This window comes from Phoca vitulina, unplaced genomic scaffold (assembly GCF_004348235.1).
Source record: "Phoca vitulina isolate PV1807 unplaced genomic scaffold, GSC_HSeal_1.0 scaffold11, whole genome shotgun sequence".
In the NCBI taxonomy this organism is placed as follows: Eukaryota; Metazoa; Chordata; class Mammalia; order Carnivora; family Phocidae; genus Phoca; species Phoca vitulina.
In genome coordinates this window covers 36,822,821-36,847,182 of record NW_022589714.1, presented here as the reverse complement: position 1 = coordinate 36,847,182, position 24,362 = coordinate 36,822,821, and the positions used below count along the sequence as shown (strand labels likewise).

Below are 24,362 nucleotides of genomic sequence, written 5' to 3'. Positions count from 1 at the left end.
GATCCCTAGGATTCCAGAGCAAGATCATGCCTTCTGCAGCTGAAAACTATCATTTGAAAACCAACTCCTGACATACTTCTCAGCCTCCAATGCCTGAACATGCCAAGTGAATATTTGACCAGAGCTGCACATCATGAACTGGGTATTGTTATATTTACCAAGTATATTAAAAGGTGGGCTCAGCAGCAATCTATTATACAATGAATATGGTACATTTGGGATCAGGTTTGAGCAAGTCCAGGAGTCAGTTACATAAACAGGTCATCACTTACCTCTGTTAGACTGATGCATCTCTCTCAATTCACACCTTTGGCCCACTGGCTATAACTAGTTGACAGAGAGGAGAGAAAAAGTCTTGGGCCCGGATGACATATTGGTTGGCTTGATATGATGGAGCAAACTGACTTCACTCCACTCAGCCACATTCAGAAGTGCCCCCAAAAGACAGTGGTGAGGGGAAATTCTCCCACTGGGCAGAGTTTTGAGCAGTATACTTGGCCATGTCCTTTGTGTAGAGGGAGAAATAGTCTGAGGTAAGAGTATACATAGACTCTTGGGCAATGGCAAAATGTTTCATTGGTTGATCGAGGCCTGAAAGGAAATTTGGACAATGGCTGACAAGATGGAGGCTCTTACCAAAGCAGACATAGTCACTGCCCCAGCTGAATGCCTGACCTACCAGAAGAGGCCAATACTGAATTCTTACTACATCATCACTACAGGGGAGAGCCAGCCACTTTGAACTCTTTACCCTGGACAGAGCAGTGATTTAGACATATAATATAAAATCCCAGGCTAGGAAAATAAAAAGATATGGGACCTCCAAGTATATCTCTTTCACCATTATTTTATATTTATCAAAGGTCAATGGATCTCCTGCGTCTGCATTCTTTTTTAAGTGCATAAACTTGTCAGCTAACATTTATCCTTACCAAGCAAGAATATGGAGATAAACACTAGCCCCGAGTGGCCGCAAATTCAGCTGAAATGCATATTACAGGCAAATACAGTGTTTCATTGTGGGCCTCAGATGTTCAGGAAAACATGTCTCCCCCAAGAACACTCCTGCCATATTTAACAAACCCTGCCAGGTCTTCTAAACTGCTTCCTTCAGCCCCTCCAGTCTCTACACCCCAAACCCACTAAGCTAAGCTGCAAGCACCAGGTAGCTAAGCTTCAGAATCTCTGTATTTCTGCAAGAGTTAATGCACTCCAGAGTACTTAATTTTCTCCTAGGGAGTCATCTGCTCATTGGTAGGAAATAGATGACTAAGCAATCATTATCAACTCTGCAGGATAATTCTAGCACAGGGGAGCAAATAATCCAGAGGACGACATGCACACAAAGCTTATTTATTGTGAAATAAAGGAGGCAAGCAGCATTTTACTGAATATTAGAGGACAAATCATGACATCACTGATCACTCTGTTACTACTGTTGTATGTTTCCCCCGGGGCATGACGGGATTTCTTTTCAGGGTTTCCTAGTAAATATTTCAGGCAGAAGTCCTAAGTAATGCATTCAAATGCTGTTATTTGCCTTGACATCACTTTATTTGTGTTTCTACCCACAAAAATATTACCTCTTCACCTATAACTACTAATGCCTTGAATCAAAAGAGTGCTTTCACCTTCAATTAAAATACAAATCAGTATATCAATCAGTATACCTTTACTGAATAAACCTTATACAGAAGGGGTTGTCCTAGGTGTAGTTGAGCACGGAATGAGTGTAAGACATGCTCCCTGTCTTCGTAGGTCTTAGAAAGCTATCATTTCATTCATTGTTTCAGCACTAGTCCTATTTACCATAAAGAATTATATGAACAGAACTTAAGAATTCCAATTGCCAGCTGAGAATCATATTAAGAAAACTAAAAAATTTCCAGAAATTACTATTTAATATTTCCTTAGAGTTTAAGACTTTCAGCCTTTTTCAAAACAGAAATTAAAGTATGTTGCCTTCACAGTTTACTAAGATTTTCATTCAAGAGGCATTATTTCTAATTAAAGTTTTAATACAGTTATGCATGAAACCAAATTACAACTCCTTAAGAAACGCCTCTTCTTTCAATCATTTAAACATTTTCTACAAACCATATATTCAGATCTCATATCGGTGAGAGTGATGTCAGATTCTTGGTCTACTCTTAAGTTACCAAACACACCTACCTACATTCTCTTGAACTAAATCCTAAAACAAAGTTAAGCAGTATGTTTTAGTAGAGCTCAGAGCTAGATGCTGCCAGGCTAGTGGATGGGGACAGTCACTCTTCCAGAAGGCCCTGGCACTCTTTAGGCCCAACAGATGTCATTTTCTTTGTTTAAATTCAATTCGGCATTGTCCTTCTGGCTGTTGGACACCCACCAAATGGAGAGGACTCTAAAAGCAGAAATGCAGAAGAAATATAGAAATTAAGAGACATAAGCCAACAGTTTTAGACCGAAGGTTTATTCAAGTGTAATTGTCTCTAAAAGTACGGAGTCTAGGTTTAAGAGACTAGAGTGTTTGCTTGGAAGACTTGAAGTGTCTTATAATGTCAAGCATCAATTTTAGCCTTCCATTCAAGGAACAGAACATTTGCAATTTGTTCTATCAGCCTTGAGGGTTGGGGGAAGATCAAGAGTAAGAAAAAGACAATCAGTCCAATTTAAGTCATCAGTGTATTGTCAAGTTTGAATGCAACAAAGCACAGCATGGGCTTCTTAAGAAGGAGATCCCTAGGGGAGTTGATAGAACGAGGTGCAGGGTTGCCATGGACTCCTCGAAATTGCAAACAAATTTGTGGGTATGAAAAGTTATGTACTTTTCTAGAAAGGGATCCATAGGCTTCGTGAGATTATCTAAGGATTCATGACCCCCCAAAAGACAAAACAGAACAAAACCAACCAACCAAACAAGCAAAACTTCACTATATTAGCAAAAATGTGCTTGCTTTTGCAAGAAAATTGAAGTTGGTCTTATAAATGCTTCAAAATGAACAGCCCCCATTGCCAGCATCTGGACACTGCTGCCTGGTCATGGATCTTGGGAAGCTTTATAGTATTTGCTTAGTGTTTGGTTCTTAATGAGAGTTAAAATTAATTTCCTAAGACGCTTTGAGATAAAATAAAACACTGGGCTTCTGCAAAATTAAAATTGGGGGTTCTAGCATTTGATTTTTGCTACTATGACAAGTATATTTCTTTGAGGAAGCTGATTTCCAAGCCCAGAGATGTCCCCGTGCTTGACAAGAGTGTTCAGAACATGCCCAGGCAACCCATCCCCTCCCATCTCCTACAAGAGCCTGGCAATTTGAAGGTCATTTCCTGTATTTTTTGATCACCTCATTTTACAATTTATTAAAACAATTCCAATAATTACATAATTTCAATTCATCTCTTTCTAGAATAAGAATTATGAAATGAAATGCCCTTTGAGATCATGAGAATTCACTTACACACTTTTTACAAACTGAGATAATATTTCTTTCTTTCCTTTTTTTGAGATATTTCTTTAAAAATGTTCTTAGTAGCATCAAAACAGAAATAGAATGTGTGTATAAGAGCATAATAAATATAACTAATAGACTTCTTAGCTAGGAAGAAAGTACTGGGCAAAATCTTGCCTAAGGAACTGGTCAAAATTACTGATCACTAGGGTTAGTTGTTACATGGTTTTGACAAATGTCATCCTTCTAATCTGGTAAGGCATTCTTGTGTCCTCTCACTGGTGGGAAAATATTTGGATGGGGAATCAGTCCTGGGCAAAATTGTGACATCCAACTCAGTGGACCAGGAACTGGTATTTTGTGAGTATATGCCTGGCCCTATTCTTCATTTTGATAATAAAACTATACTTGCTGAGAACCTTTATGAAGGGTTTTTTGATTTCCCTTTCATGGTAGGATTTTGAGGGCTCTTCAGCACTGGTAGTTAGTGTACTCAAAATAGAAGTGCAAAAGAAATCAGGGGCAAGTGCTGAAATGTGCATATTTATGAGTAATATAATATTGTCTGTGTCACTTAAGCACTTACATAATTTCTATTGAAATGTCACCCAAGAGTTTTATTTATCCCTCCATACACTAGCCTTATTATATCAAGAATAAATCAAAGCACAACATGCTATGTGAATAGCCCTGAAATTGCAATGCTTAACTTCTGAGCTTCACCCTCAGTTGAAACAGCACATTTTATCCAGAGTCTTCAAAATGACTTCCAAACATCTGGAATTAAATTGCACTCTCCCTATTTCCTAGGACAGTGGTCCTAAGAGTGTTATCCAGACCAGCAGCATCAGCAGCACTGCGAACTGGTTAAAAATGCAAATTATTGCCCCTCCCTAGATGTCCTAGATCAGAAACTCTAGGGGCGGGGCCCAGTATTCTGTGTTCTAAAAAGCCCCCCACCCTCCAGGTCATTCTGATGTTTGCACCCGTTTGAAAGCCACTGGTCTAGGAGAGCAGACCTATAGAAACACAGAGGAGTTCAATGATTAGACCATTCAATGGTCAGCGGTAGGAATAAGGTCACAGGCTTTTTATTCTTGCTTACTGTCTTTACTGTTGCTCACTGTCTGCTCTTTTCTTCCATGACATTGCTTCCCAAATGGACTAAGGGCTATGATTTGCCTCTAAAACTGATGGTTCAGTTTGGGACCCACAGACATGCCTCTTTAGGGAAACAAGCCCAACATCAAGGCCATGTCTATTTAGCATAGGGGACAGTGTCAAAATTGGTGAATTCACTGGGACCTTCTTAACACTGTAAGTGGTGCTTTTTGCTATTTGGTCCTGGTCTTGTGGTACCATGGCATATACATTAGACCCAGAAGTACGGGAATTAAGGGGTTACCTTCTCAGTCCGGTTCCATGAAAGACACCTGTTAAGATAAAGCCTAGGTGAGGAAATTAGCAGCTTATCTCTAGTAATTAAAACCAAGGGGTTAGAATTTATAGCAAATTTGAAAACCATGATATTCAAAATTCTGAAAACACTTACCTGTTTTGGTAATGGATCCAGAAGACTACAGTCATATTTATAAAGTATTAAAATAATACATATTTGAATCTGTAACAGAGCAAACCACCTGAAAGAAAAATATAAAATTGGCACTTGGTTGTGAAAGATGCATAAATATCTACTAAGAGAGAATATCTAGAACGTACACATATTTCAGAGCAAGTATGCTCTTCTTCACAATATGAACTTTGACCATTAAAAGCATAGAGTAAGGAAGAACTTACTCTTTTCTTTTATAATACTGTCTACTTCAGAGGGTAGCTGGGATGATTGAATTGCTTAAAAATGTATGTAAAATGCTTAGCCAGTGGAAGCACTCAATAAATGAGAGCTGAAGGTCTCTCTTCAAAGTTTTAGATCAGTGCTTCCTATCATTGTAGCCATTTAGCTACATGTGTCTATTCAAACTTAAATAAATTAAAATTAAACAAAATGAAAATTTTCAGTTCCTCAGTTGCACCAGTCATATTTCAAGTGCTCAATAGCGATATGTGGCTACTGGTCTCCATACTGGACAGTACATCTTTAGAACATTTTGCATGATCACAGAAAGTTCTATTGGATGCTCTTGTCTGAGCTAGACTCTTATTGCCCACTAGAAATTACTGCCCAACTGTTCATAGGCAAATAACTACCCATAACTACCCCATTACTACCAAATTCCCCATAACTACCACATTTATTATTCCTTTTGTAGTCCTTCACTCAGATGTCTCCAAACTTTTCTATCATACACCCTGATAATGAAATATTTGAGCACAGCTGACAATATACTGATATTCATTTACTTATAAAGTATATACACATAGTAGTATATTAGTTTACTATATACTTTGCAAGACACACACAAATAGAAACAAAAAATATAGAGAAAAGTATAAATGGAATTCTGCTATTTTTTCTTGCATCTCAGTGGGTTGTTTTGAGCTCTCCTGGGGGTAAGGTAATGCCTTTTAGGGGTCCTAGCTCTTAATGAATACATTTAGTCCAATGGGTCAGAAAATTGGAAGTCATCATAGACTCAATCCTCTTCTTTACCCTCTATATCCAATTTGGCATTGAGTCCTTTTGTTTTGTTTTATCTTTTAAATACTACCCGATCCCTCTCCTTGTTGTCTTATCTCCAATCCCTCCACTACTTCCTCAGTGTGGTTCTTCATGATTGGTTTCCTGGATTACTAAATTAGCTCAGCTTCCAGATTAATCTTCCTGCTTCCAGTTTCACTTTGCTCCACTTTATCCTTCATTCTACCATTGGAGTGAACTTTCTAAAACATTAATCTATCACTATTCCTCATTTTAGACACACACACACACACACACACACACACACACACACAATCTGTCAATGCTCCCTTTTTTCTTCAAAATGCCATAAGAGAACACAGACAGCCTTTTGAAAATATGCCCCCTATCTATCTCCTAGCTTCCTCCCCACTGACTCCTCTCTGAAACCCATGCTCTAGCCCCCTGTATACCTAACATTTCCTGAATGGTGATGCTCTCTGTTGCAAGCCCTTTCCCTACCTGAGGCTAGGTCTCCTCTGGAGGCATTCTCTGATCATTTGCTTCCATGATGAGGTGCCCTTCCTCTCCACTTCTGTGGTCCCCTGTGCACATCTCAGCCATAGCATCTATTGCACTGAATTGCAATTGCTTATTAGCCACTTCTCTCCTAGAGGAGGAATTGTATTGTTGGGACTTATCAGTGCAGAGCACTGTACTGGTGACTAAATCATGTTATGAATGTAATGTAATGAATGAATGAATGAATGACTGAATAGATGATGAAAAGAGATGACTTCCATAAAACAAATTCAGTTTCCTGCCCTTTCCAGCTTTCTTTCTTCTCTGTGTTCCTGTGGCACTTTACATATTCTTCCACCAATGTCCTTATCTACAATCCGACTATATCTAACCATATTACAGTAAATTGTTTGCATGCCTGTATTCCCTTATAAACAACAGTATTCACAAACAGTGGGAACCATTGTTCCATTGACTCCTCAATATTTACTGAGTGACTGAATGAATATGAATGATCTTATATTCATCTCAGATAATTACATTTGTTTCCTACTAGTATTCTTGAAACATCTTGTCTATATTTTACTTCAAATGAAATCTTGAGTACTCCAGGTGTTGTTAAAACCCACTTGGATAACACATCACCTCTTCACAAATATTTATGATGCAAATTTAACCCTACTTACTTATATGTGCTAAAAACAATTTATTCTAAGAGACTATCAATGTTTATGAAATAAAACAGTATTTACTGATTCGAATCAAAGAGCAATTCTAAGAAAAGGCAATTCTGCTAATTTGTGTTCAGGTTCAGAATTTCTCACAACTAAATTTTTGTCAAACTTCTAACAAAATGGAACTTCCACTTCTGGCCATGTCCTGCTCTAAATAACTCAAAAACTGAGTAAGATTTATAGTGTAGGATGGACATTCCCAAGAGAAAAGAAATAAATGAGGTGAGCCCTGAAATCTCCAACTCATCGTCCATGGCAATTTCCAGGTCACTGTGCAAGGAGGGGAAAACCCACACAGACCTGACAGTCTCACTAAATTAAAAAGTCAGAGATCAAAGTTCAGGGAAGCTAAAGAGACTAGAATTTGGAGGAAAGAATAAAAGAGAGGAGGGAGTTTCACAGAGAGAGCAAGAGTGCTTCAGAGAAATACAATGGGGTCTCCTTGGGTATTTGGCTGAGTACTCAACTCAGCATGTGAAAGGAAGCTATTGAGGTGGAGATGAAAGATGAAAAATAAAGCTAAGGAGCAATAACCTGAGTAATGCCCAGGGCTCCCACAAGATATGGAAGCCTGTGTTTCCACATGCAAGAGTGGGAAGATCTTGTAACGCTTGGACAATTGAATAGAGTCTTTACAAGGTTATTGCCTTGGAAGTGGTATTATCTTATCTTAAAATTAAATGCTACTCTTGCATTACCTTAACAAAGCTTAACAACAAGTCTTGAAAACTTGTTTTTCTGAGCAACTAACTACATGCCACAGTAAAGCCTAAAACTAAAGGAATACAATAAAATCTAGTACCTTAAAATTTAAAATTTATGTCTTGAATTTATTCAAAAAATTACCATGCCTAGAAGAAACAGGGAAATATGGCACATAAGTAAGAGACAAATCATTCAAAAGAAATAGAGCCTGAAATGACAGACATTGCAGACAGCCAGTTAGATATAAGCCAGATGTTCAAAAAGGTAGAAGCACAATGAAGAAAGAAATGGAAGATAAAAAAAATCAAACTGAACTTCTGTTTCAAACTGAAAAATACAGTCTCTTCAATGAAAACACACTGGATGGGATTAAGAGAAGATAAGACACTGCAAAAGAAAAGATCATGGAACTTAACAAAACAATGGGAAACATCCAAAATGAAGTACATAAATTAAAAAGACTGAAAAAAGAAATAAACAGAGTATAAGTAACCTATAAAATAGTATCAAGGAGTCTAACATACATATAATTTGGTGATGCAGATGGGTGGGCAGGAAAAATATTTGAAGAAATAATAGCTAAAACATTTTCAAATTTTTTTTTTTTCCAAAGATTTTTTATTTATTTATCTGAGAGAGAGAATGGGAGACAGAGAGCACGAAAGGGGGAGGATCAGAGGGAGAAGCAGACTCCCCGCTGAGCAGGGAGTCCGATGCGGGACTCGATCCCAGGACTCCAGGATCATGACCTGAGCCGAAGGCAGTTGCTTAACCAACTGAGCCACCCAGGCGCCCCCATTTTCAAATTTGTTAAAACTATTAATTTACAGAGCTAAGAATCACAATGAACCCAAAGCAAAAGAAACATAAAGAAAACTATTCCAAGGCAAATCATAATCAAATTGTTAAAAAACAGTGACAAAGAAAAAAAATCTTAAAAGCAGCCAGGGGAGGGGGGTACTAAATAAATAAATAAATAAGCAAATTAATTAATTATTTAATTAAAATGATCACAGACTTCTCATCAGAAATTATGAAAGCCAGAAGACAATAGAACAACATCTTTGAAGATTTGAAAGAAAAAAAGTAAACATTGTTCTTTTGTTTATTTGTTTATATTTCTTTTTTTTTTTTTTTTAATTGACTGATAGAGAAGTGGGCCCAGGACAAAGGCTGGCAAAAGTTCAGCTGTGATGCTGTGATTTATAAGAAATACATGTTCAGTGTTCCTCCCATTGTTCTTTATAATAATACCCTAACTTTATCGTGAGAGAGACCAGCCTTGATAATTTGGGGGTAAATATTTAATTTCCTCTTTACAGATTTGGAGCAAACCATCTCATAGGAAAGAAAGATGACTGTCTTTGGGAGCTATGTGAAAGAGAAAGAGAGATATTGAAATGGCAGTCAATTATTCAGTACAGAATTTGAAGAATACACATTTTGAGCATATCTTAAGAGAGGGGGAGATGATGTGCCATGCCCATGAAGAACTGTTTTGAGGAACTCAAGTCCCAAGGACAATGGTGGACAGTCGTGCTGAAAGACCCCAGTATTATTTTCAGACTTTGAGAAATGAACTAAATGGAGGAAGGTGATGGATCTTGGAGTGAAAGCAAGTCGTTGGGGGAAGGGATGAAGTGAAAAGGAGGGTGACTGCTCTGTGGCTAGTTTGCAACAGACAAGCGCAGCCCTGTGTACAGGAGTCAATGGTAGAGACAGGGGACTTCCTGTGAAGTGCTTTTCTCCTGAGCTATGGTAAAAGAAATATATATATTTTAAATATTTTATTTATTTGAGAGAGAGAGAGCATGAGTGGGAGGGGCAGAAGGAGAGGGAGAGAGAGAATCTCCAGCAGACTCTGCACTGAGCATGGAGCCCCTGGGGGGTATGAGCCCTTGGGGAACTTGGGGCTCAATCCCACAACCCTGAGATCATGGCCCGAGCCGAAATCAAGAGTCAGACACTTAACTGACTGAGCCACCCAGGTGCCCTGGTAAAAGAAATATTTTATGTACAATTAAAAAAAAGATTATTTATTTGAGAGAGAGAGAGAGAGAGAGCACGCATGCACATGAGTGGAGGAGGCGGAGCAGAGGGAGAGAATCTCAAGCAGACTCCTGGCTGAGCGGGCTGAGCAAGGAGCCTGACGTGGGCTCAATTTCAAGATACAGGAAATCGTGACCTGAGTTGAAATCACAAGTTGGACGCTTAACCGACTAAGTCACCCAGGCGCCCCATGTACAATTTTTATATTTTCCTGACTATACCACAGGCATACCTCATTTTATTGCATTTCACAGATGTTGCCTCTTTTACAGATGTAAGGTTTGTGGCAACCCTGCATTGAGCAAGTCTATGGGCACCATTTTTCCAACAGCATTTGCTCACTTTGTGTCTTTCAATCACATTTTGGTAATTTTCACAGTATTTCAAACCTTCATTATTATTAAACTCGTTATGGTGATCTGTGATCAGTGATTACCACTAGCTGAAAGTTCAGCTTAGCTTATAGTTAGCATGTTTTTAGCAATACAGTATTTAAAGTCAGGTACATGCATTTTTTAGACATAATGCTATTGCACACTTAACGGACCACAACATAGCTTTTATATGCACTGGGAACCCAAAAATTTCATTTGACTCACTTTTATTGCGATAATTGCTTTGTTACAATGGTCTGGAATCAAACCTGTATAATATTTTTTAAATGCAGTCACGAGTGATGCACTTACATGGTCCTGTACAACAGTGCTGTGAAGAATAAAGATAATAAAATAACAGAAAGCATAAAGAGCCTCACTTTCCTCTCTCTGCTGGAGATAGTGTGAAAGAAACAGCACCTCATCTTCCATGAGGAGCTGGGACCGTGGCAAACATCGCAGAACACTAAGGGTCTAATTTGGAGGAGACAACTAAGGGTGTGGATATAAGTCACATGCCCTTCCTCCTTACCCCTCCTGGAAAAGAGTAACAGTTATGGGAACAGTGAACTGTCACTTAGGTTATATACTAAGAGTTCTTATAATAAAATGAGATCTCCATTCATTTATCCATTCAATGCTTATTGTCTTTCTGTGCTTTATGCTCTTCTAAGTGCTGAAGTTAACAAAATTTACTTTTGTAAACAAAAAACCACTCATGCTTTCATAAAAATGTTTAAATTCTAGCAGAGAGGTAGTAAGTAGGCAGCAAATAAATAAACAAGGAATGCATATATAAAGTATAAGAATAAGTACTAAAATAATAAGTAAGATAAGGGGAAATGGAGTGATGGTGTGGGCTACAATATTTCAGCTGAAGAAGGTCTCCCTGAGGGGTGACATTTCAGCAGACACTGGAATGGAGGAGGAGAATATGCCATATGAATATCTGAGTACAGAATTCCATGCAGAAGGAGTAGAAGGTGCACAAATCCAGAGAAAGGAGAACGAGGAACAACGAGGAGGCTAGTATTGCCAGAGATGAGCATGAACGGGCGGGGGGGCGGGGGGTGCTGTCAGAGAACTACCCCGGGCAAGTAGAGAGCCCACGGGGCATGCTGAAGACTACATTTTATTCGGTGAGATGGGAAGGCATTGGACAGTTTTGAGCAAACGTGACTTAGGTTTCAAAAGAATTATTCTGACTGCTACATTGAGAATAAAACATAAGGTGATGGAGATGGAAGCCAGAAGACTGATTAGGAAGCCATTACAATTTTCCAGACAATAGAAAGTGGTGACTTGGACCAGGACGGTAGAAATAGTCATGAGCCAGAGTGAGAGACCAGATATACTCTGGATGATGGGCTTTGCATTATAGATGTGGAAGACAGAGTCAAGAATGACTTTTGACTTGACAATGAGTTTTTGACCTGAGGAAATGCAAGGATACAGTTGCTATTTACCTCAGCAATAGTGAGGACTGAAGGAAGAGCAGGCTGGGGAGCTGTCTTCTGGAGCTCAGTTTTGGACCTGTTAAGCATAGCTTGTGCAGACGCTGAGGGGAAGCTGGGTAAATGGGCCTGATGTTTAGGAGAGATTCAGTCAGGACTGGAGACATATGAGATATAAATACAGAGTCATCACTATTCAGAGGATTATTTAGAGCCATAGGACAGGAGAACTCACTAAGGGAGTAAGTTAAATAGAAAAAAAAACAACACCACCTAGATATTTGACAAGAGAGTTCTGGGACACTCCAAAATTTGGAGGTCAGGAAGGTGAGAAAGATGAGCAAAGGACACTGGGAAGGAGTAGCCAAAGGGGTAGAATAACAAAAAAAGAGTGGTATCTCTAAAGCCCCATGAAGTATTTCATGGAGGGCACGAGCCCCCATATCAAATGAAAAATGTGGCAGGCACCAACCAACATATGAAATTCAGTATCAAAGTTCCCAGTTACTAAAATGACCAATTCTCAGTACTTAGCTCCTTTCCTGGAGGTAAATTAGATGAGATCCCTTTCTCAGATAACCCAGCTGACGTTTTTGTGGGATAGAATAAGCCGTGACTTCCCAGTATTCAACACTTATCTGGCAGCACTGGAGAAATACTGGCTAGTTCTGCATTTGTGAATTACAAAATAGTTTCGCAGGTTCCACTTGATCCAAACAAATCCTATTTCCTTGCAGCTCTGGCTTTAGCCCTTGTCTGACAGTAGTCTGCCAGAGAGCAGTGCACAGCTATGAGCTGGGCCCCCTGGCATAGAGGACCGTTGGCACTTCCACAGAGCCACTGCCCAGCCTAAGGACAATGAACACTCTGGAGGGCAGGGTGGCGGCCGTTCCAGTAAGGAAGGCACTCGGGGCAGAGGGACAACCTGTTCCAAGGCACAGGCTCACAAGGGGCCCTGGAACATCGAGGGGCCTGTGAGGGCTTCATGCCCTGCCCTCTAGGAGGTGAGGTGATGAGACATGAAGCTGGCGGAGCAGGATGACCCTGTTCATGGAGGATTTGAGTGACAGTGTTGGGTCTTTGATCCTGAATGTGCTGTAGACCTAGTGAATAAATTGTGCTTATTGAAAAATTCTACCTGTGTGTGGAAACGCCATTTCTTTAAGCATTATGACACACAGAAGACCCTCAACATAGAGTTCCTCTATCACGCAGAGGAGAACGTAAGCAAGACCAATGTCCACAAGCTATTTAAGAGTAGACATGTTAGCAATACTACATATATTTTGATTAGAAATAATTGGAAAAATATTTATGAATTCATTAAAAGAGCTTCCCACTACAATCTGTAAGGCATTTCCTTAACTAACTTGAGTCCCTGCGATGTTCTTTAAAATCATAAAACTGCACTTCCCATAAGGTAAAATGATAATGGAGGCTTTTGACCAATTCATACTGTGCTTGAGAGAGGCTTTAATATTTTTCTTCTTTTATCTTTGAGGGTTAAGTTAGTTTAGTTATTAAGTTAGTATTAGTTATTAAAAGAGCATAAAGTTAACATATTTCATATTAGTTCTAAGCATTTTGATTGATATCCTAGTTAGAGGAAACGTAAAGTGAATTAATAATACAGATAGTAAGTAATATGTACTAAAAATGATATTTTTCTCCAAAGCCAAATATTTGAATACTGTAGCAAAATTACCTCAATTTTTCACTAGTCATTTTTTCTACAATCGCAAAAAAGTGTTTTCAAGCTTTTACCATGTTCTTGAATTTTGTTTGATGCCTAAAATATCAGAGACTAACTTATACGTCCCTGTAGCATTAAAAGCTTTTTATGTCAAAGAAAATGGGCTTCATAAATTTGTATTTTTACAGAAGCAAACTGAGCTATGTTCATGTTAGGAAAGTTTTCTTAATGCTCTTATGTCAAAACAGTGAAAATAATGAGGCATATTATTTATAACAAATTTATTTTTTACACTTACAAGGACAACATTACACATCTACAAATAAAGCTCATTAAAATATAAACATGTTGAAAATTCCTTAAATACTTAGTACTTGGGTGTTTTCCCCGTTTGTAGATAAATGTTCAGGGAGCACTACACAGACCTCGAGAGCACAGAGTCTGACGCAACAGACCTCACACTAGTAATGCACATGGAGAGACAGGGTGACACTATGAGTAAAGGTAGAAACAAAAGGGCTGTGGAAGTTTGGAGTCTGGAGAGAGTGCTGTGATCTGGAGCAATCGGTGATAGCTTTGGTGGAGGTCAAACCTGAGCTAGACCTGGACGGAAGGAAACGGGCTTTAACTAAGTAGACATGTTGAGTGCGGGCATTCCACACGCAGCAGAGAGTATGAGCAAGCGAAGGAGTGGGCACTGCAGCTGGGGGCTAGTAGACCCTCTGGGAGGCGCCTCCCCATGTTCAGAAAGGTGTCAATCAGCATCAAATTGTGGAGAGCCTGGAGCTCTAGGCTGCTGAGCTTGGTGGGCAGGCAGCAGCACCAGAGTCTTAATGAGAGTGAGTCTGAGATGATTATTTGAGGACAATGAATCTGTGTGTAGTGAGTAAGATGGATTGAAAGAAGAGATAATAGAGCCTGGGAGAAGGCTTAGGAAACTCTAATGTCACCTGATGGTGGGGCATGAAGACCTGGTTTAGGAGGTGGGAGCCGTCATGGAAGGCCAAAGAGAGGGAGGAGTAGAGGGTCACTCTAAAAGGCCAGGGGTCTAGAACAGGGCTCCATCAGAAAGAAACAGGGGGTACTAAAGGAATGTTAAGACTACGGGAAGTGAAAGATTTTAGTTTAACGTCTTGATTTTGATATTGCCTCCCTCTCTTGCTTTTGAAAAGAAAATCTCTTGCTTTTTTTTTCCCCCCTACTAGAAGTCATTGTGGGCAATGGCAGCATGGGCTGGAAAACTGCCACGGTTGCCAGGAGCAGGGGCTCTGAAGTATATTCCGAGTTGCTACCAGCTGCGGCTTATGAAAATAGAATGATCTCGCCCTGGAATTCAGGGAAGGCAGCAGACTGACAGACTTCCACAGGCATCCTTCATGCAAGCATGGCTACTCGACTTAAAGGGGAAGGACTTTCCCCATAATCTCATCTGCCTTTGAAATCTTTTAGGAAAATAAAATCAGTTTGGTGGCAGGAGGCAAAGTATTCTGGGCTCGTGGTTGTCAAACTTTCACCTGCGTCAGAATCCCCTGGAAGGCTTGTTAAAACACAGATCGCTGCGCCCCTCTCCCAAAGTTTCTGATTCGGTAGGTCTGGGGAAGGGTCCAAGAATGTGCATTTTTTGCAAGTTTCCGGGTAGTGTTAACTACTGGTGGTCTGGGGATCACACTTGAAGAATCACTGATCTAGAGGAAGTTGACACTGCATTGCTTTATGTACCTGAAAAACAGAGCTGGTGCTGGCCTCAGGCAGAGATCACTCCAGCAGCTCAGCGATGTTCCCAGGAAGCCAGTTTGCCTCCACTGCTCTGCTCTACGGGACCAACTGCATCCTAACACTGCCTGCTTTTATTGTCTCAAAATAGCTGCCAACAGTTTTGGGGGCCAAGTGCTTCTGTAATTCACATCCCACAGGGAATGATTATGTTTGACCCAGAAGTCTCAACAGAAACCTAGGTAGTTAATGGCACTGCTTGAAACCTACACTGACAATGAAACCGATCATTATGGGAAGGAGGGAGGGGACAGGGATGGGATTTGCGGATGGGCTTAGGGAACAGTGCTCCACTCCTATGGAGCTGGGGGCGGAATCAGCACCCCAGAATCCCATGGATCCCCAAACGAAAGCGAGGGCTGTCAGGAAGGGAAGAGAATGTTAGATAATGGGTAGACAATAGCCCATGGGCCGTATGGTGACACCGTACAGTTTTAATTCGGTCCTCATTTCCTGGGAATTAAACCCTGTTTCTGAACAGGAGACATCTAACTTGCTCAAGAGCAGTCACTGTGGGGCGCCTGGGTGGCTCAGTTGTTAAGCATCTGCCTTCGGTTCAGGTCATGATCCCAGGGTCCTGGGATCGAGCCCCGCATCAGGCTCCCTGCTCGGCGGGAAGCCTGCTTCTCCCTCTCCCATTCCCCCTGCTTGTGTTCTCTCTCTCGCTGTGTCTCTCTCTGTCAAATAAATAAATAAAATCTAAAAAAAAAAAAAAAAAAAAGAGAGCAGTAACTGAGTTGGATGAAGGGAGAAAGCCCATCAAACAAACAAACAAACAAAAACAAAGAGGGGAGAGCGGTGGAAGACACCCAGGCAGAGAGTGTCCTTTCTTCCTCTCACAGATGGAAATCCCGTCCAGGTATTCTGTGTTCCAGGCTGGAGATCTAGTTTGTAAACAGAAGGAAAAGAGGGTCTTCTCTGACATTCTCTGCTCAGAAATGAACATGTTTTATTTTAGGAGCACTTTAGCCCCAGTATCAAAAGTCAGTCTTGAATTGCTTCTTCTGCGCTTGACAGACTTAAATCTTAGCCTCATAATGAAGTGTCAAAATGAAATGGCTGGGAAAGAGCTGACTGCAATTTTGCCAATGGTTTCTGGGCTCCTTTCAGCAAGTCACTGCTCCTCAGTAAAGCAGTAAGAGAGAGACGCAGGGCTAACAATTCATAAAGGGGTCTGGCAGCCTGACTCTGGGAATTGACCACATCTACCCCTTCCCACCCTCACTCCCAACTCTTTTTTTATAGCCCCCCCCCCCCCCCCCCGGACATGTGCACAGCATAGTGAAAATGTTAGGAAACAATTAGGTAAGTAAATACAGTTTGTTCAAGTCTACTTACCAACCGGAGTTGAGGGGATACATTTGTTTATGTAACAAACTCCTCAGAGTAAACTGAATTTGCAACTTATCATGAAATCCACAGAGATTTGAGTGTGCTTCCTCCTCAAAAGCACTCAACTATTTCTAAGTATACAAGTACTTCTCCAAGTACTGTGAGGATACTTTACTGAATAAGGCACAGTTATTAAGATTGTATTATCGTTCAAATAAACATGTAGAACCAACTGTATGCAGAGCTTCACAAACCCCAACATACAGGTACATGGCATTCCATCCCATTCCTGTGAGTGCTTACTTTTCTTTCTCCCCTCAAACTTTGATATCACTGCCCCTTGGGAAGGTGAGCTTTCCTCTGTGCTGCTTATTGATGACTCTCATCGAGTCCATAAGCCTTTTCTAATCTCCTTCCTCAAAACTCCTATGGTGGTTATTATGTACATATGTCATCTGGCATTTCTCATGCGTCATCTTATGCTGTTAAGTAGAGCTTGTTTTTCATGTTGCTCTGTCTCATCTCCCCAGCTACATTATAAACGACTCAGGAATGTTATGTGTCTTTGAATTTCCCCAGTGGTTCCTGAAGTGACTGGAGTTAAGACAATAACCTCCTTGAGGGAAGGGACTTCATCCCTTATTTTGTTTTCCAAGGTAGCTCATAGAACCCTATCCTGGCATAGAGCATACCCTCAGTAAATATTTACTGAATGGAAGAATAAACATACTAATATTAGGTGCTCCAGAGATATCTGTTAGGTTGAACCCTACTACCATCAGCCAGACCTATGTTTGAACTAATTTTCCCATCACTGTGTAATTTTCATTAGTAATTCAATACAAGTGTTGCCTAGTACTGCCCCAGGATATAGGAAGGACCCAAACACATACACAAAAAGTAGAGATCACAGTTTCTACTCCTGAGGAATCCACGCTTCATTTCCACTTCTCAAGTGTTGTAGACTTACTCTTACTACACCCTCTTCTTAACCAAGCAAGCTTTTGTAAGTGAGGTATCTTGCCAAAGATCAGGGTTATTGTTTTACACTGGAATGTAACCCGTATCAGCGACCACAGTGAGACAGCCAACCAGGCATCCTCTTGCAGGGATGGGAAGCAAGGGAAATTAAGGCTGTTGGATGGAGGGTGGTGTGTGTGTGTGTGTGTGTGTGTGTGTGTGTGTGTGTGTGTGTGTCTGCTCACGCAAGCGCAGTACAGCAAGCACATTCCTTTGTGCTGAGATCATCAACTCTCAGAGATATCCACTCGACACTGGAAATCCCCTGTTCTATTCCTTCATTTAAATTCATAGTTTAAGAAGAGAACGTCCACTGTAAGGCAAACTCCTCATTCTGCATGCTACCATTGCTGAAGAAGTGTGGTAGTTCTTGCTGCTTTCTCCTGTTTTTCTACAAAACTACCAGACTTCTCCAGCAATAGAATTACTACTGGGAAGAGTTCGCTTCCTACCTGTTTCCAAGGGCTTCCCAGCAATGGGGAAGTGCTTAGCAGGGGTTCTTCCTCCAAACATATTTCCAGAATTCCCATTATTCAGAGCAGGAACAATATTCTTCCATTCTGATTTTTGGTTGGCAGCTGATAGCAGCACTGAATACTTATTTACTAAATTCAGCAAAACCTTCTGTGTTCACTAATGAGCGGGGTTCTCATACTGCCTCAGTGGCCAGAACTCCAAGGGGTGACAGCTGCAAGGCCATAAGGCTATGTGTTCATGATGAACTTTGATCGTCAGTTACTTTAAAGGCAATTTTCTCTGACTCACTAAGTATTTGGTACATGAGAAAATAAATTGGCTCTTGGTATACAAATTTAGAATGGGTGCAGTTTTCTGAGGATTATACTAAAGATCTGTGGGATTAAGTTTCTAATGCAAAGATCCATCTTGCTAGAACACTGTCCAAATGAAGTCATCACTTTCCTGAAAAATTCTGCTTTGTCTGTCTTTAGAAACAATGTTTCATGGTTTGGCTACTTAAATAGAAAAGTTAAGGACTTTTAAAAGCAGAAAAACTAGACTATGGAGGTTTTATTTATTGTTACATTTATTCAACATTCAGATTTAACCTACAGATTTTGGTTATATGATACATACCTGCCACATCTCAGACTAAGTAGTTTTCAAAGGAAAACTTAACATCTTGTCCACCAAACTTGCTCTTGTTCCTGATTTCTCCACTTCCATCATGTCTTCCAGCCACCTACATTCTAGCCACAGTCCTCCACAAATCCTTCCCCTTGATCCATCCCATTTCTAATTATTTTCCTAATCTGGTAGATCCTACCACTCCATGTCTCTCACATGGAATATAAGCATGATTATATAACCTAAGTTACACCCCACTCTAATCCATTCTATAAAAAAAATTTTAATAACCCTGCTTTCATCATGTAGCAGCAATTATAATATTTTTGTTCTCATGAGGTTCATCAGAAGCCACTGTAGACATTCCCACAAAGATACCGCACAATACAACTAGCCAACCAAACAAAACGTGGTCTCCTGGATCTCCCTGTAGTTTGATAATAAAGAAAAGGGTGATTAAGCCAAAACTCCCCCCCTCCCCTCAGAGCCATCATCTTTCTTAGACTTTTTGGATAAATGTGGCCCAGCTGTCTCACTGACCTTCCAGGACACTGGTACTTCCCGCTTCCAAATGCCATGAACCAGTCCAAGAAAGCATGCTTCTCTAAGTTTGCCTTTTCCCAACGTTCCTGTGGGAAGAAAGCATTTTTTTTTTTTTCCAAATCAGCCTTATATAAATAAGCTTAACTTTATTTCTCTAGGCTAAAAATGACTTTGTACAGCTAATCCTTGCATATAAAGTTGCAGGGCTGTTGGTAATTTTTTCCCAACCTGTTATTAATATCAGACACAATTGTGTTTTTGGAATGTGAACCAATAAATAAAAAAGGTTTAAAAGGAATTCTGTTAAGTGGTAAATGTAAATGATAATGTAAATCAACCACGGAATTGACCTCAGAAAAGGAAGACTATTTATAATAAGGTCTCAGGCTCCATCACAGAATTGCCCTTGGTAATAAATTCAGTCAGTTACTGGCAGTCCTGCTTAGTGGAGGGAACTTGGGATGTGGAATGAATACATTTGGATGCCATTTTTTAAAAAGTTTACCTAAAGGCAGAGAATGGACTAAATGAACTCTTAAGATTCTGCTCAGCCCCATAACTCCTCAATTTTAAGATACAGCAAAGTAGTTTTAATTTGCCTTGTTCTTCTTTTGTTATACTCCTTGGAAACCAATAACAAAACCAATTTGCCTGACAAATATAAAATAAGTCTTCTGTCAGAACCAGACATATTTACTTTCATGTACTTTGCTGGTTTCAGGTCATTTATTTTAAAGTTGGTGAATCTTATTCAAAAACTTTTCTATCTCATTTGTGTTATACCATCCATATTACAAGTCTAAATTTTTCCTTTGTAGTCAACTTGGTTGTTAGTTACCAGAGAATAGGGATGCTTAATGATAGAGGGATAGTTAATCTATGAATTCATACTCCTGGTTTAAAAGAAATTAAAATCAAAGGACAATGTATATTGAAAGAGATAACTTACAGGTTTGAACAATTCAGGTTCAGGAAAATATTTTGGATTTCTATGCAGCCAAAATGGAGACAACATCAACAAGTCACCAGAAGGAACAGTGTAATTCTATGATAGAAAAATCAGTTTCAAGTCATTTTTTTGAAATCTACTTTCAGGAGAGTTTGGGTCATTAAAAATAATGCTCCACCTATATTGTAGGGAAGACACATATATTTTATAATCAATGGTGAGAACATCTAACCCTTTCCTGGAAGGATCATTTCTATTTTCCAGCTTAGGCGATGGCTATGTTCTAATTCTGATGATTAGTTACATGTGCCTATAAATTTGGTTACATGGGAAAAATATTAGATAAATGAGATAAATGAGAAAATTTTAGAAACTAGTATATGTCTGCTGTGATGCAGCTTTTGATGTTCGATACTGGGGTTTGCAGCAAGTGCTTCTGATGATGGGAACCACAGTGGACCCCTAGGTTGTGGTTGTGGAACAGAAAAATCTGAGACAGGACACTGGCCATAGTAGCACCGAGGACAGGGCAGTGGGTGTTCTGTCCCTGGGACACTCATGGTAGTGTCAAGGAAGAGACAATGGATCCTCTCTCTCTCTTTTTTTTTTTCCTCACTCCTGAAGCAACTGTTAGGGCAGAAAGAATATGAAGACAACTGGTTAGGAAGACATAGGACAAAGCGAGTATTGTGTGTGTCTTTGGTTGATTTTGCGTTTGGGATCACTGTGGCTGTGGGACTGAGGCTAAGTAGCGTGTTTCCTCAAGCAGAAGAGTCTGCATTGTCCTTCCCTGTTTATGTTATCGTAGGTTTTCATGATATATAAATTATTCTAAGAACTAAAAACCGTGTCATAAAATCACTCTTCCATTATCATGTTCAGGAACCATAGGACAAAGAGCTCTCCCATAGTGTGTAACCACTAGATGGCTGTCAGCTTTACTGAGACAGAGACATTTTATTAGTAACTCCCAGAACCAATCACTGGAAGCCATTTATCTATTTAACCCTGCGGGATTTTGAAATGTCCTCAAGATATTTGCAAAACACTTACCTTATGCACCTAGAATATAAGCACCTTACAATTAAAAACATGTCTTTTTATGGTAGCAGGAAGTGGTGTATGGGAAGGGGGGTCATTATTTTTTTTTTTATTAGAGGTGGGGGAGGGGCAAAGGAAAGAGAGAATCTTAAGCAGGCTCCATGCCCAGCTCAGAGCCTGACACGCGGCTCAATCTTACGATCCTAAGATCATGACCTGAGCTGAAATCAAGAGTCGGACACTTAAATGACTGAGCCACCCAGGCACCCTGGGGTCATCATTTTTTAACCGAAGAGAAGCCCTGTTGGCTCCAGTGGGGGCTGAATATTGCTTGAGGTTTGGCAATTGCAGTGCCAGAAGCGCCGGAGAGAGCTCTCAAACTGGGAAGAGAGCGAGGATGGTGCTGGTGCCCTGTTACCATTTTTGAAGTAGGGAAAGACTTGTAAGATCCCAAGCCTGTCTGTTTCTTCTACCCCTCCTGGAACTGGGGTTAGAGAGCTCATGGCTGACTCTGAGATCAGCTGCTGAGGACTCTGATGTGTATTTGGAGGCGGGGCTGGGGACCCCTGGGACAGGGCTCCAGGTAAGTCAACGGCTGCCCTTCCCCTCCATACCAAATAGACCCCTTTAGTGGCTGTTGAGCCATAATTATGACTTGGAGACTACTGGCTGCCAAAGCCTACAACACTGGCTAGTAAAAGACTTCAAATGGAATCTCAGTAACAGAATTAACACGGAGCAGACCAGAAAGAAGTTCCTGTCACAGAGGCAGATGCCAGGCTGATGAATGGCATAAAGGGTCTGAGATAGAGCCCCACGTTGGGCTCCACTCGAGCATGGAGTCAGCTTGAGGTTCTCTCTCTCCCCCTTCCTCTGCCCCTCCCCCTGCTCATGCGTGCTCTCTCTCTCAAAATACATAAATAAAATCTTTTTTAAAAATTAAAGAGCATACATTTTTGCATGATAAAAAATGCTCTCTGTCAAAATTTTAGAAAATTCAGAAAAATAGAAAAAGCTAGAAAACAACCAGAGTGCTAACATCAAAAAACAGTCATCAACTGGCTAGACTTCCCTCCAGTACTTTTACCAAACAGTTTAGTGTTTGTTGTTGTTGTTGTTGTTGTTAAACATAGTTTTATCATGCTGAATAGTTAATTTTTTTTTTTTTTTAAGGTTTTATTTATTTGACAGAGAGGGAACACAAGCAGGAGGAGTGGGAGAGGGAGAAGCGGGCTCCCCGCTCGGCAGAGAGCCCGATGCGGGGCTCGATCCCAGGACCCTGGGATCATGACCTGAGCCGAAGGCAGACGCTTAACGACTGAGCCACCCAGGCGCCCCTGAATAGTTAATTTTTGAATATTACTTTGTTCACCTAATATTATAGCATAAGTGTTTTTTCCTTTATATGGTAGACACATTGTGAAGTTTTATCCCCAATGTTTGTTTAATCTTTTACTGGGTAGGTTAAACCATAAATAATTTAATCATTCCCTAGGTTTTTTTCTATAATAAATGCCATCAAAAGCATCTTCTTCCACGAAGCATTTTTCATATAAAATCTTTTAACAAAGATGTTCAGAAGACATAGGGCATGGATATTTTTGAAGGTTGTGAATATGGTTTGCTCAACTGTTCCCTCAAATCTTGCGCCTAAATATATTTCTACCTGTAATATATGAATGCCAATTTCATTGCCCTCTTCTCTGCTAATCTGACATTTTTAATAGGTTATTTTTGGTTTCTATACACATTTTTATGTCTTTGTTGAGCATTTTTCCATGTTAAGTTATTTTCTCCCATGAACTCTTGTGTTCATGTCCTGTCCTCAATAATCTATGTGATATTCATGCTTTACTTATTGATCTGCAAGTTCTTTAAATATTAAAACTATTTACCCCTGTGTTGTACTTATATTTATATTTGTTCATAATTTTTGGTTTACATTTAACTTGGATTATACTTAAAAAAAAAAAAGACATGTTAAATTTTAATGCAATATATTCAAATCTGTTCATTTTTGTGGTTTCATTGATGAACCCTAAGCTCTGGCAGCCCTTTTCTCTCTAACATAGTGGTTCTCAAAGGTGGTCTAGAAACTTCTGGGAGTTCTCAAGACCTTTTCAGAGGCTCTGCGAGGTCAAAAATCATTCCTGGGTAAAAGACTCATTCAAAGTATAGGATAAACCAAAGGATTTTCATGTAACTGAGTACAAAAAATTCACTGATATTTCAGATTGCAACAAACTTTTAAGAAACTCCCACTGTTGGGGCACCTGGGTGGCTCAGTCGGTTAAGCATCTGCCTTTGGCTCATGATCCTGGGGTTCTGGGATTGAGCCCCTCATCGGGCTCCCTGCTCAATGGCGAGTCTGCTTCTCCCTCTCCCTCTGCCCCCTCCCCTGCTCGTGCTCTCTCTCTCTCAAATAAATAAATGAAATCTTTAAAAAGAGAGAGAGAGAAACTCCCACTGTTGAGTTTGAGTGAGGTATGAGAGAACAGCCAATCTGAAAAGGCTATTGTAATATTGATTCCTTTTCCAGTGACATGTCTGTGGATTTTCTTTATTTCCATGAACGGAAATAATAAATCATAACAGATTGATTCCAGACACATTTATGGGAATCCAGATGTCCTCTATTAGCAAGGCATTAGACAGATCTGCAAAAACTTAAAATGATGCTATTCTTCTACATTTTTTATGTTTTGGAAAATACAGTTATGTTTCATAAAACCATGTTATTATTTTAACGTGTAATAGGTTTCCTGTTATTTTTATTTACCAAATAAATATTATAACAATTTCTCAGCTTTAGTTTATAATAAAGTTAATATTGGTAGATATAATTCACATAGATAACACTCTTTGGGGTTCTCAATAATTCTAAGTGTACAAAGCAATGCTGAGAACAGAAAGTTTGAGAACTGCTACTCTGAAAGTTAAAAAATACCCACTTTTTAGCCAAACCACATATTAATCTCTTCCCCTTCATTGACTTATAATGATTCATTTATCCTATATTACATTCTTATGTACAAAACGGTTTGTTTCTGTATTATCTATCCAGTCTGTTATACTGAT

The 24,362-nt window shown here is 39.8% G+C and overlaps 1 protein-coding gene across 1 annotated transcript in view; it reads right to left on the bottom strand.

The window, feature by feature from the left end:
• Positions 1 to 1,341: 1,341 nt before the first annotated feature.
• The window catches only part of LOC116635554 (24-hydroxycholesterol 7-alpha-hydroxylase), an 87,765-nt gene continuing 64,744 nt past the window's right edge, over positions 1,342 to 24,362 (bottom strand). The window contains exons 10-13 of the mRNA XM_032409702.1: positions 20,244 to 20,339; positions 19,292 to 19,380; positions 4,984 to 5,071; positions 1,342 to 2,383 (exon numbers count right to left, since the gene is read on the bottom strand). Of these exons, the coding sequence (XP_032265593.1) occupies positions 2,312 to 2,383; positions 4,984 to 5,071; positions 19,292 to 19,380; positions 20,244 to 20,339 (345 nt within the window). The 3' untranslated portion in view covers positions 1,342 to 2,311. The remainder of the gene's footprint in view (positions 2,384 to 4,983; positions 5,072 to 19,291; positions 19,381 to 20,243; positions 20,340 to 24,362) is intronic.